At 37.0% G+C, this 15198-nt stretch overlaps 1 protein-coding gene across 3 annotated transcripts in view; it reads left to right on the forward strand.

Annotated features, from left to right (window-relative positions):
- LOC120631532 (serine/threonine-protein kinase minibrain) overlaps positions 1-15198 on the forward strand; it is a 230959-nt gene that overhangs the window by 12933 nt on the left and 202828 nt on the right. The window contains exon 1 of one of the 3 annotated variants that reach the window (XM_039901155.1): positions 13929-14408. The exons of the other annotated variants lie outside the window; for them this stretch is intronic. Within the exon in view, the coding sequence (XP_039757089.1) occupies positions 14375-14408 (34 nt within the window). The 5' untranslated portion in view covers positions 13929-14374. Of the gene's footprint in view, positions 1-13928; positions 14409-15198 lie in introns of those variants that run through there. 3 annotated transcript variants of the gene reach the window in all.

A 15198-nucleotide genomic window follows, 5' to 3' on the forward strand; every position in this document is an offset into this window, starting at 1 on the left:
TCTACCAAAGCCGGCACCAACACATGTGATATTGAATCCATGTATAGTTTATATGAGAATAATCGTCATCATCAGACTTTTAGATCATAGATCAATTAAACCGCTATAATGAATCTTGGTGGGCTTATATTTTTGATTTATTTTTTTGAGTTTCTTTTCCAGTGCTCCGTCTATAAATTTACTTCATTGTGTATCATAGTCTCATACCCGATGGCTCGACCCATTATTATTTGCGGCCACGATTTCATTGCGCACCGACAAACATTTGCATTTTAATTGGATTTAGTCTCGCTTACATATTATAACGCTTGCTTTGTCGTTACGGACGGACAGTCAGATAAATTTTATCGCTACTCGAAAATAAAAAACAGCAAAATCCACTTGATAACGAAGTCGGTATGTATGTTGTTCAAAAACTCCGTCAATTTCCACACTTATAAATACCTACATATCTACGCCTTCATAATATTTTATTTTTATAGATATATGGTAGGTAATAGGATCCAATTACATAAGTTACTTACAATAAATAAAACTTCGTTACATTATTCTCTTCTAGTACCGTGAATGAAAGAAACCTCTGGCATAGCGGGGCGATTTTTCCTTCCTTTTACAAAATGTCTTTAGTTCGGTTGCCCGACGGAGCAGTCTTGTTTTCTGTTACCACCGTACCCAGTAAAGCCATAACCTTTATCAATTGCCATAGATAAACGAAAACAGTGATATGTTTTGCCATATTTTCCAGGTTAGGGCGTTAAACCTTAAACTGCGTCATCAATTACCATCAAACATGTCGAAGATAAAAATAGCTATCATAGGTAGCTGGGTATATGGAAACGTAATCACATAAATGACGTGGGTACTGTGATGCGAGAATGTAAAATTCCACCCGATTTCGCAACAACGGTTCATTTATTTATTTCATTTCATGTTTCATGATTATAATTGATGGTTATATACAAGTATGTATTGGGCACGTAACCGAAGTATAGCGACGGAAAACTTTTTTTATCCCTCTTAGTACTAAGTAAGAAACGATGTAATCTTGAGACTCGCAGGTAGTAAAACAAGATCGAAAAACATCTGAAAGGCTTCTTAGATCAAGCATTAAAACTTTGATTTTTATCTGAAGCGGTTGCTTCAGATAAAAATCAAAGTTACAAATAATTCAAAGACGTATGCGGAAGCTAGGAGTATTCCAGATCTTTGCGTACATGCGGTTCGAAGGTAAGAAGGCGAGGGAGGAACTAAATCGAATAGTTTTTGGACACGCTCTAAGAATAGATACGGTAGAAAGGCTACTTTGCGCCTTATAGTATATACCCGCTTTGTTAAGTAGGTATATTATAAGGCGCGTTGCCGTGGAGTGTGACGAGTCAGCCCTAAAGTGCCCCTCGGTGTCAACGACCGGCCGCGAAGGTTTTTGCGCGGCGAACGGTGTTTTATTTTAATATATAATTGAATGAATATGGTAAGTCAAAACTCTACGACGGAAGTGATTGTGTACGGACGTTGGTTTTATGTTTCATTATTTAAATTAACGTGGGTTACATTTTTTTTTTACTTTTTGGTAATTATGAGTTATTTTCTTAACTATCTCAACTAATTACTGAATGAATGATTGCTATAATAATGTACGTACCTGTTAGTTTTTTTCATTCCAACCTGGCGGTAGACATTGGGTAAAATTAAATATGAGTGAATTAATTAATTCAAATATAATTTAATATTTTTTTGAAATGCTAATTCAAAGGGAATTTGTGATAATCTGCGAAATGTGAATGCAATAATTCATCGCTTAGTGCGTACCGCTTCACGTCGCAGCGTGCGGTCTCCTCTGCAGCCTCGAGAATACTTAATTAAATTTCTTTAAGTTGCTACGTATGCTCTTCTTCACAGCCGCGAAAATTTCATTCTCATGTGAAATTAAATGATTATTTTATTGTGTTCAATTAATAGCCTAGTAACAGCAATTAACATTCTAAGACAAGAGAATTGGCAGTTTAACAAATTAATAAAAAATAGAAATTAGCATGCTGCTTTTTTTGAACTATTTTCCCGCAGCTTTGTCAGCGTGAATATATAAAAAAGATACAATATGCCACTCACCAGCTCTTAAACTATACTCATGTAAAAAAAATCGCGCCGGTACATTCGTGAAAGGTCGATCCGAAAATCAATTTGTAATTTTCAGTATCATTATTTTAGTTTCCGGGACGATTACGGTGTAGGTTTTAACACATCTTTGCCAATTGCTAAATGGGTATATAGGTAGTATATAGGGTATACAGGAAGTAAGACTGCAGGCTCTTATAGAAGAAAGATTTAAAGAGCTTTGGAGCCATGGAAAACTATTCATAAAACTCTTGACTATAGGTACCTCATGATCATAAACAGTTTGTAATAATGACGACAATGTTCTTCACATTCTTGGAAGCAAGGGGGAAAGGTCAAGTAAGCATCAAGTCTGTCATGGTATCGCTGGCTAAGATCAAAGTATCCAATATCCAATAAACTGATTCGAAACTTTACCTCACAACCCATAAGCAAATAATACCTATTACGTCAAATTGGGTCCACAGTTTTCCCTCTCTTATCACTGACATAGATCACAATGACAATATACACGAAATAGATAGTAACTCACTAAACTACATGTTTGAGTCATAGTAAATATGATTATTCAAGTAAAGTAAATAACTTTAAAAGCTTTGAAACTGCTACCGATAACTTTTCTCAATTATTTACAAGTAATTATGGTAGTTCTTTATTATACATATACAATGAAATTATAGGTACGTATATAATAGGTGCCTAAACTTAGTAGGTATACAATTGCTGAAATTCATTCGAGTAAGGCATCAGAGATTCATACATAGTAGGTACGTTCAGACTACAATAATTTTTAAGGTCGCGAGCTAAATATGACTAACTATGAGTTTGCAACTAACAAACTCGTAGTTTGTCAAATTAAGCTAACCCTACACGTTTAAGGCCGGGTTATCGTGTAAAACGTTCAACAAATTCAACAATCACGAAATTTAACGAACATGATTTAACGAATAATTACAATACTCAGCGTGTTTGTCCAGTACCGATACTGCCGTGCTTGTGGAAAAGGCAACGTTTTGACATTTTGCTTTACCTAAGTTTCAGGCTTGTCCTGCATCTGCATTAACAGCTCTTCTATGTAATTTACCAGCTTTTTGCTTCTGTCTTTCCGCTTTCGGTTTCCTAAGTAAAACTATTCAGCTACGTACGCAGAACTCAATTTGCAAATGCATGATAAGTCTGAAATTCTGTTTGACCAAAATGTCATAAGCACGGCCGAGTAGCCTGGAGTTAGAAAATTGGAGTTGTCTACTCCTTCCCTCGATAGTGACATGATATTATCGTTAAAGCCTGCTAACCTACATTGGGGCAGCGTAAGAGGGCCGGCATTGCTACCATAAGCAGGAAATAAAACAAGGAATACTCAGTTTACCCCCGTTCATATTTATACCTATATTATTTGGATATTATGATACAAAAGGAAACATTTTTGTCCTCCCAATGCGAGCTGAGCTGAGCTGAGTGACCACAACCCCTCTCCCCATAAGAGAGGCTTGTTTCCAAATTTTGGTCAACCATTAATGAATAGGCTTGATGATGACGACTAAACATTAAAAAAAATAATGTACATAAATAAAAATGTTTGGAAGTGTACAGAATTCGCATCCCCGCGGGCCCCAGCGTCGATGACCGCCGGTTTTTGCGCCGCCCGCGCCTGCGCAATGTAGAGCAACAGCCACCTATCTCGAAGAAGTTGGACAATGCTAACTGTCCGTCTGATCACTTATCTGACACTGGCTACCCGTGCCGGCCTCACGTGGATGGTCTCGACCTTCACTAAGAAGTTCAACTTGCTCCCAGTTCTTAAGTTATTACGCCTTACTTGCAATTGGTTAATGGTTGGTTAAGTTTCCAGTGTATGTAACTCAACGCACTTTAAGTCGAAAATAATTCAGGCAAAGATTATGATGAAACATAGAAAAAAAAAATTTACAAGAGAATTTTATGTGGAGACCTCTCGCTTTACCGTATGTGATTTGAATGAATAGTTTAAAGGAGATAAGGAAAAATTAAAATCCGTTCATATTATATTAAATCTAAGGCGCTCGATCGCGGTTTGCAGCTGAGTTTCTGAGTCTGAGCGTCACTGAGATCGTGCGTGAAGTGCATCTATGATTACGCACGCGGATCTTGAACTATAATATCACAATACGTTACGATCCTATACTTATTGTATTGATCTGTTAGACAAAGTAAGTATTGCTAAACATTTTTATTAGTGGCAAAACTAACCATAATAAAAGTACGCAGCCGTTACTTATAACGTAGTATCATGTAGCCATGCTATTTTATTCACACGATGTCAGATTCAATATAGCACTACTAGCATGATGATACTATACTATGAACAATGGTTGACAGTCATTAAGTACCTTCCCAAACTGAACAGTAAAATTTCACCCTACGGCCAGCATCGTACAAATATATATATTTTTTTTATTCCACTACAAGTATGCCCTTGACTTTGAATTTTACCTGGTAAGTGATGATGCAGATCGTAGCGGGCTAACTGTTAGGGAGTATGGTAGTCATACCGCTAATCGGTTTCTACGACATCGCACCGGACCACTAAATCGCTTAGCGGCACGTCTTTCTCGGTAGGGTGGTAACTAGCCACGGTTAAAGCCTCCCACCAGACTAGACCAGAGAGAATTCTAAAATTATAAATTCCCAAATATATATAAATTCCCCTGCCGGGAATCGAACCCGAGACCTTCTACTTAAAACTTAAATTTGGACTTTGAGATAACAACACAAAACATAAAAATATGCTTGTTTAAAATATACTTGTAAAGGTGAAATCCAACTGACAGGCCTATCTATCATTTTAGCCTTTTTTTTAGTTAGGCAACTGCATGAAAAACTACTTTTTGTTCTACTTAAAAAAATCGTGTTGATAACGTAATAGCACGTGCAAGCACATAAATAAAAGTTTTATGGATATTAAAAATAAGTATAATTACCGACAATGTGTACGTTAGAATTCCCCAAGTAGGTACTTACTGAGAATACGAAGCAAAGTTTAAGCCGGGTCCCGATAAGTACCATATTTTGACAGAGCCGATGACCGCATCATTCGACGTAACGTATGTTACAGTAATTTTGTAAAGTGGGTAAATAATAATTATACTTTGATAACTATAACTTAATATGTGTTAAATATTGTTGTAAGTGGATTAGCATGTTAACGAGTCCGGGAAAAATTCTTATTTAATTATTGAATAGTTTCAAGAAAAAAAATATTAAAATTATGTTTGATTCACAGCCAATTATCTAGACATTTTGTGACAGGTGCATTTGCGATACAGTTTAGTCTTGTGAGAGACTCAGACAAATTCTTAGTGTCTTAGATGATATTATGTGCCATTTAACGCGAGATGCGTTACATGGCATATAATATCATAATATCATGATTGAAAATGTGTTTATATCATGATCGTGATAAAATTAGCGACCTCTGTGACAGCATTACATCTATGATAGGACATAACCGTATCGCGTATCGTATCCCAAAATTGTATTGAGAACGCGTGTCATGACTGCGTTTCATTCACACATTTTCCGATCATTATGCACGTTAGTGATACGGATACAGTGTTTACATAATATCTTGACGGATCAGCGCATATTACCTACCTACATATTATTATCTAGACAAGTCCTGAGGTTATTTGAACTGATGAATTATAAAAACTACGGAACACTTTTTATGCGTCTTTATTGTTGTACATCACAGAAAAGAGAATGAAGAGCTGGACAGTCAGTCTGAGAAATACCATTAAATATGACCAAAACAATAGATGACTGTATGTCAATACTAAATTATCATTGAAGTTATATATATAGCCTATTGAAGTCCGCCAGGCTCAGGCCTTCCGTTTCAATGCAGGATAGCTTATGAATTTATCAACTACCTCAATAACCCAACTAGGGCCTAGTAGCACCTAGATGTACTTCGGTTCTATTCTGACTTGAGAATCAAACCTGAATTTCATGATCCATTGTCGAACACGCTAACCACATACTTCATTTATTTAATTCGCGTGTAAGTTTCTTCTTAATGTATCAAGCAGTTTTGTGTTAGTTAAACTGAGTTCAGTTAGCAAAATTTGATTTGCCTTTGTAGGTACCTAGACGTTTGGCAGTCACCACAGCAGCTATATATATATAAAAAATAATTTGGTAACTACATATTACCAAAACCAGTGTACCAAGTAGGTAATATTAAATAATAGAAACTAAAAGTCGCGTCAAAACAGCGGTCATCTCCTCCACTATAACAACAATATCCATCAATGATCTGCCACAATCGCGTGTTACCGTCGATAACGGCGCGGGCGCGTTGTTTTCGCGCACACCTCACGGGCCCCGGGTTAACGGCCAGACGGGCCGGCCGGACGTTAAACCTGCCCCGGACCGGCTCGCGGCCTCGGTGCCGAGCTCACTCGGTCTGCAGTTAGCGTGGTTTCGTATACTGTCCCACCTCACACTTCATCGCTTTATTTTTTTTAAATATGAGATAGGCTTCTGCTTTACGACTATCGTGCCTGATGGAAAGCAAAGATAAGGTCATGCGTTTCATGTTATTTCAAATTTTGACATCTCGTATCTAAATAAATCTCGGTAAACTAGATTGAAATATGATAAATTTAAAATTAAGGACGAATTTGTCTTGAGGGATGGACCGCAAAACTAAGCTTCCCTTTTCAATATTAGTAACTAGGCTGATTTCAATTATATACACATATAAAACGTATTCGCTTACTTTGGGTCTGATAAAAAAAATAACTATGCAGTTGTTACACTACACCGAGATTCATGGAGTCAGTGGAAACAAAGTCAGTTGATCCTTTTTATTTATACTGGTTCAGATGAAGTCGTAGTGAAGCCCAAACTATCGATAACAATCGAAAGAGAAAAAGCACTACTTCAATATTTTGAGTTAGTTGTGAGTTACTCCGGGAGGCACATCTGACGGATGTAATTTAAACTAACCTAGTTCTATTACAATTTTTTCAAGTGCGAATGGTAACAGCACCTGGCGTAATAATAAACAAGCTATGTGCTTTAAGAGATATTTTCTAGAAATACGGGATTTTTATACATAATTTTGCACAAATTTGATGCCTCAATAGTTCAGTGTCTATAAAACGTTTAAAATAAGTATAAATGCTTTGGACAAAAACGCCTTTTATTCTAGATATTCACATTTAATTACGTAGGATCTTGATCATTTTTTTCAAACTCAACGTGGAATAAAATAACGTCACAAAAACACAACGTTTCTATCCTCCAGAAACAAATTATAAAATTAAAATATTTTAATGCACCAAGATAAAGAAAGATACATTTAGAAATCTATAATACTGTCTAAATCATCGGTCAGCGGGCTTGTGAGATTCATAAGCATAATAATTAGAGATCCTTGTTGTAACTTTTTAAGGCGGTTTTAAATTTGAATTTATATTAATGATTATCTGTGAAAAGGCTGAACGCGAGCGATACCAGTTACACGTATTCGCCTTTTCTCCGTGTAGTGTACGAGTTTGTATAATCTATGCATTGTACATCAGAAATTCGGACTTTGAATCCAGACATATCCCTGGGGGTATGGGATTTTCATATAACATGCTGCTTGTTTTATGTTCCGACTTGGCTAGACTAGCATAATTTAGGATCACGTATTATCTATCTCTCTAGTATGTAGCTATTGATGCATATATGGGTATTGGGTATAACCATATTATCCCTGGGAGATGTTATCTCCCCGAAACTATTTACCGCTGCGTTGGAGGACGTCTTTAAGCTTCTGGATTGGAACGGACTTGGCATCAACATTAACGGCGAGTACATCACTCAACTTCGGTTTGCCGACGATGTAGTCATAATGGCAGAGACTCTGGGAGACCTAAATACGATGCTCAATGGCCTCAGCAGAGCTTCTCAACAGGTTGGCCTACGAATGAACATGAGCAAGACGAAGATTATGTCTAATGCTCATGTTCCGCTTCAACCAGTAATCGTTGAGAACACTGCACTCGAAATTGTTGACGAATACGTATACCTAGGACACACGATCCAGTTAGGTAGGTCCAATTTCGAGAAGGAGGTGAACCGCCGAATCCAACTCGGATGGGCAGCGTTCGGGAAACTCCGTGCCATCTTTTCGTCAGAAATCCCTCAGTGCCTGAAGACGAAAGTCTTCCAACAGTGCGTGTTGCCAGTGATGACCTATGGCTCTGAAACATGGTCGTTAACTATGGGCCTCATAAGAAGGCTTAGAGTCACTCAGCGGGCGATGGAGAGAGCTATGCTCGGAGTATCTCTACGCGATCGAATCAGAAATGTGGAGATTCGTAGAAGAACCAAAGTTACCGACATAGCTCAACGAGTCGCGAAGCTTAAGTGGCAATGGGCCGGGCACATAGTTCGGAGAAAGGATGGACGTTGGGGTCCCAAGGTGCTGGAATGGCAGCCCCGTACTGGTAAGCGCAGCGTTGGTCGACCCCCAACGAGGTGGACAGACGACATTAAGCGCGTCGCGGGTAGCCGTTGGATCCAAGCGGCTCAGAATCGTGGAACTTGGAACTCCCTACAAAAGACCTATGTCCAGCAGTGGACGTCTATCGTTTGATGTGATGATGATATTATCCCTGACGTATAGTTATCATTTTATAGAGTTTGTTCGTTTTAATGGTTCAATTCACTTAGCTTCTTGGATCTTATCTATGTTGCCTTCGAATATGATGGTAAGCGCATGTGAGTGTCGTTACAAGCCAAAGCGCAGTGCATGGCATTAGGTACAAATATGTAATGTAGTTAGTTTTTCTATAAATTTTTGATAGTTTATAAAAAATTAACCATAAAACACTTAGATTTATTTAACTGATTAAGGCGCAAACAGATAACACTATGAATTATCACAAAGAAATTAAAGACAAACACCGATTAGCCGCTAATAAAATTAAACATTAATTATAAAACTTTTAATTATGAGTTTGAAATAAACACATGTACCTATACCGTTATTGGCATTATATATCAAAGTGGATATATCAAGGCAACTTACCATAGTTTAAAGTACTATTAGAATTTGGAATAAAGGTGTTTTTTTAATTGAGGAAGATTAAGATTAAATAAATCTAAATCCGAGAAGTTGTTATTATAGCTTTGAGTAGCTCTATAAATTATACTAATTTATTTACTAAGTTAAAACTAAGCGCGATATTTATTTTATTGGGCGAGATTTCTATTATCACCACGGATCAAAATCACAACCTAAATAACAAAGTGTAACAATAGTTGGTTCGAGTTCGAGAACAAATTCTTATCTATCAAACTAAATATGAAAAAATATTCGTGGCAGTGCTGAGTTGTTGACGAAGGGGGGCAACCTTACCTTGCATCTAGCGCTAGCATGCATGCCTTGAGATAATTATATATATTTATATATATACTTGTACCCGTTACTCGTATTTTTGCTATAGAGATAGAAGAGATTAGATATCGTTTTCGCTTTGTGCGCAAGCTAGCCCTTCAGGTCGAACCAGCAACGAAGTGTCCGGCCGCTGAAGTCTTTTACCCTATATAGGGGTATATATGTATAATTATCTCAAGGCATGCCTGCTTATACCTTGTGTAAGACTATAGTGTATATGTAGCGCTATAGTAGTGCCCATCACTATGAATCTGTGCCTGTTACTGGGCAGGCGTTGGGCAATGCTATCATATTAACAAAGAATGTTTTTATTCTGAAGAAATCATTTAACTGGTTTGGATCAATCAATTAATCAAATACACTTTAATGTAAACCAAATGCAAAGCATTAAAAAAAATACACAATTAAAATAAATAAGAAGAAAAGGTACAATAGGCGGCCTTATCGCTGAAAAGCGATCTCTACCAGGCAACCTACTAAATCAAGTTAAGTAGAAGGAAAGGGAATATAAGTATTATTTTTTACAAAAATAAATAAATAATAATAATAAATGAAATAAAATATACTTACTTCATATACGTACACATATAATATAAAAGAATATTTATATATAATAAATATAATATAATATATTATACAATATACCTGTATATTGTAATAATAATAATATAATGTATTAATATGTAGTTTTGTCCCAAAACTTGTCTTGCCAATGGATAGAAAAGTGGCAAGTGTTGCACCATTTTAAAATTCTTGAGTAAATGGGCCATCCTTTGAAATAAGTTGCCAAGCGTAGCGTATCATACTTTTTTTTTCCAAAATGAAGTGTCAAAGTTAGCTGACAAAATTTTTGTAAACCATAACTCAATGAGACTTAATTTATTTTACTCAATAAAAAATGTTTTTTACTTTTATTTGTAGTTTAGATTTATAGCACGGTTATTCTAGATGACGTCACTAAAAAAATCACTGCCTAATTGTGAAATTTGTAACCACGGTACTTAAAAAAGCGATCAAGGGTGTCGCTTTTTCATTTTTTTTGATAAATTTCTATTACTACTACTAACTATGTGACATGGATTTTTTTCCTTATTTTTCCCAGAACTGGTTTGAGTTGGCCTCTCGGCTGGTACCATTTTATCGTCAAGTTTTGGGACACCCTGTATACTTATATGTCATAAAGAAGCCAGAAGGGAAAAGATTAGTATTATCATCATCGGGCTATGAATGTACCACTATTTGGCAAATCCCTATACACATAAGAGAGAAAGTTTACATATACACACTGCTCCTATGCGGATTGACTGGTAATATGTATGATAAAATGAGTATGATGCGAACTGCCCACTGAGGTGCAAATTCAAGGCCTCGCGGCATTCAGTCTGCCCTTCTTACTATTTAACTTTTAAAGGTTGAATATAGTTTTTAATTTTAATTCTTAATATTAGCGGACAGCGATCACACAGGCAGACAAGGTCAGACGTCTGAATTCCTAGTATACGACCACCGAATATTCATAACAAAAGTTTAGTTAGTGGGTAGGTATGCGCCTTCTCTTCATTTCCTAGAAGGTCCAATCTCGATGTTCTTTGTTCCACCGACCATTATTAGTGTAGTGAGTTTAAGATTCAAAAAAATACTTAATAGAATTCCATGGGATACTTGTAACTATCAAAGTTCACTGCTTTATTTATAAACAATAGCATTTGTACCTGGTACCATGGCTTAAAGCAGTATTATTAAAAAAAAACTTTTTTTTAAGACATACTGCTTTATGCGATGCATGGTAGTTATCCTAAGTATTGTACATAGAGGCTTCCTTCTGCAAGTAAATGTGCATTTTATGTTCTAGTAACCTTAGTTATTAGTTCTAGTAAAATAAGGTTTCTTTGAAATTTAGTATTCTTAGAATCAGTAGTTGGTAACATATTTTAGAGAGATATAAAGTAATGTAACAACTTTCTGAGAATGAAAGGTTTTCTCTAGAACATTAAGTATGTTCCGTATGTAAAAATGTGTACATATTACCATTATAAAATGCACAAGTTTACATGACGTTCTTTTACGTTGCAACGTATTGTAGTGATTTCTTTGCATAGCAAATAATTATTAGATATTAAAATACACATCAAGTAAGCATCTTCTCTATCAAAAGATACTGTTTCTAAGCCAGAGATTTAAATAACTATACAATATGCAAAAATACTTTTAAAACATTGCTTAATTTGTGAGGTTCCACCGTTTGATTCCAGTCAAAAACATTAACTACTACTGTTTCTGTTTATAAAATACTATTCGACCAGTATCGCGTTGCGTGTTGTAAGTGTGCCGGGGTCTTAGTTCTTTATAACTGAGCACGTTGGCATTTCAAATGGGAACTTAGTCACTACTTGACCTCAATAGTATCAAGGTTAGGGACCTTCAGTATTCTTGGGACTATGAGCGCGAGTACATTTAATACTTTGTAATTGACCGAGCGAGCGTACGGAGCGAAGCGTCTCTGTTTTAATAGTGGCAAAATTAGGTTTCTTTCCTGTCAATTTCATAGTAGGTCTTCCTCGTCACTCGTATCTCGGTACTCATACTTTCCTCTACACGTCGTATTTTACTTATTTATGAATATACATATTATTATTATATAATATGTAGTACTTATCTATTAACTGTCGCCGCGACTTCGCTTTGAATCGGCTATTAGGAAATTCCGCGCGAACTTTTCTGGGTGAAAATGTATCTTGTCTGTCTCCAGGGTGCAGGCCAGCAGTATGCTTAATTTCGTGGAGATAAGTGCAGTGCTTGAGACAAATATAGGTTACAAACAAACAAACACACTTTCATATATTATAATTTAGTATATTTAGGTATGGATAGAGATCTACCAACATATGATTATGAAGCAATTATTGTCCTTACTCCACATAAATAGATAATACTTTCTCAAAATCACTCAATGCAGTTCAAAGAATACGCTATTGATATAATGCGGGCGGGCCAAGGCAATGCAAATTAGGACTCAACTGTATGTTTATACGGCGACTCTGGCCCCGACGGTGCCTTGAGAATCTACCAAGATGCATTCTCCCTAAGTGCTTAATAGAAAACGCGCTGAATTATTCACCAGTCGAAGACTAATAAAAGAGGCCAAGATGGTTGCGCGGTCGATATGTATAATATGATAAAAGTAAGTAGATAGCCTTGCTAGGAATAATTGTTTGGTAGTGCAGCGTGAAACTAGTGGGCTAACCGACTGCTTCCTGATTCAGAAAAATTTCCAACGGTTGCCAACTGGTCTTCATTCAAAACGCGTTATTTGGCAGCGCTGGTTATATACATGCTGACTGATTAAGATCTCATTAGAGGCACATTTTGGGACTCCAGAGTCCGGACGCATTAAAGGCCTCCAATGTTAGCGATGATGCAAGTGTACAGTTGAAGTGTAAATCTTTGAGCTACTGCTGACAACATGTTGCGCGAAACTTCTATTAAATCCTGAATACTAGGCGAGCGGTATGAAATTAACGGAACTACTCAATATAATTATTGTTTACCTCCACTATACCTTCACAAGCACTCACTCTGAGCGTTCTAGAAGGTCAAGGTTTGTTAAGTGCATGTGTACTTAACACGTGTCGGGTTCGTCAGACTACATAGGTCTTGTCGTATCGGATATTGGCGTTGAGCATACGTTGAAATCTAATATTATTTATATTTTATTAATAATCTCGCTGTTACATGCCATTTCTTTTTAAAACAGTTATTTCACTCGTACATAGTATTTAACGTAAGATGGACTATTTATTATTGTGGCAGTTTGTTAGCATTTTTTCTTCTGGCCTGCTTTAAAAAATATTCAGCCTGCAATCTTTTTATTACTAAAATAAAATATACCCTTTTTTGTTCCCTACTCGCTGGGAACGTATCTTTCTATAGTCGCAAGAATTTCAAAACCCTTGAAGTAGTGTTTAAGTTTTGCCATTTTGTATAAATGGCTAAACAAAATTGAATCTTTAATAATAGTTTTCACGTAGACCAACGATCGGTTGTCTGCAGTTGAGAAACAGCGATTCGTGTACTTGACTGCAAACTGTTTTGAACTTTGAAGTGGGGTATTTACCTACTCTTTCCTTCTAATGCATCAAACACCTACGTAATACAGGTTTACTACGTATCTGTAGTAAACAACTGTGCCAATTTAGTTAATTTGTGTTTATAAAAAAAATATACCTATCGCTTTGTACTCTCAAGTGAATCCCTCTTCGATAAAATCACCGTCGTACGTAATTTATGTCGACATGCTTGTCACCTGAATCACGTGGTCCTCCGCTCAGTTATTACTTAGCGAGCGCTATTATAGTTCGCGCGTTAGTAGCGTCGGACCGCCCGCGCCAATCGCCGGCACATTCTCGCGCCTTATCGCGCAACCGCCGCTGATATTGACAAGTTTACGCGGCCACAACAACGCCACGTGTATAAACATTGTTGCACAACAATAACACACGGCCGCCAGTGACGCGCAAGGACGCGCCGACCCAAACAACCATTCCGAATGATAGTTTAATATATGAACTGCGCTCCCACGCTCCGAGTGGCGACTGGGCGACACTCGCCACCGATTCCTTGTCACTTGTCACACTAAATCATGGGACACCCGCGTACCGCGATTTCCGATTGTAGCGCAGTGATTAAAGTGTTCTCTGTTCATTGTTGTTCTAATAAAACGTGTTCTCGGCTGTTTGTTTTCGAACCAAATGATTGGGTTCAGTGATAAGTTCTTTGTTCTGTGTTTGTATCGCATAAGTTCAGAGTACACTTTGGATTTGTGGGATGTCTGCACTAAAAGAAGGAAAAAGTGACGACTGTAAGTAGTTTACTCTCGCTCTATATTTCCCGTCTTGTTTATGTGTTGCAGTTATTAAGTTTTGAGATAAGATAAAAGGTTAAAATTGAATAGCGCATTAATCGCGCCTTTTTTTCTAACTACGTCAATAAACGTTGTTATGATTCTTTTCACATATTTATTGCTTTTTAATTTAAGCCGGTAGCTGGTACTAATATTGAGGCTTAAAATCCTTTGTCTCTATTTATTTTATTCTCATATATATTTTTTATTAACTGCGTATAAAATATCAGAGTCGTGAGTAGCAACTAAACAATTTTTATTAAATTCCAACGTGTGTTGCGTCATCTCCGCATTTAAACCAGGTCTTTGGCCTACAATATATGGCACACGTACCTAAATGATTAATCGTCAATTTTGATTGGAATAAATTACGCTACCAATTCAGTACTAGCAATCCGCATTTGCAGTACGTAAACACAACCAAGTTTGCACCTCCCACGCTAATCTACCGGCAACTAGTCGCATTCCGCGCATACCTACCACAGGTTGTCGGCCGGCGGTGCGGGCTGGTTTTGAACGGCTTGCAGTGGTGACGTAGCGACTAGTTAGACTCACGTCTCGACTCGCGGTGCGATCGCCCGCACCGTGCCATCGACACACACCTACACTCATCCTCGGCAGCCGGCGCTAAACAACAGTAGCCTTAGTACAAGATTTTTTTTTAAATTTTATTATGACACTCGTTTTAGCGTAGCAAATTCTGTACTTCTAACTTTTGTTTTATAAACGTTATGACAAAAGCCCAGGC

The sequence above is a fragment of the Pararge aegeria genome, chromosome 18, assembly GCF_905163445.1.
Source record: "Pararge aegeria chromosome 18, ilParAegt1.1, whole genome shotgun sequence".
Classification (NCBI taxonomy): Eukaryota; Metazoa; Arthropoda; class Insecta; order Lepidoptera; family Nymphalidae; genus Pararge; species Pararge aegeria.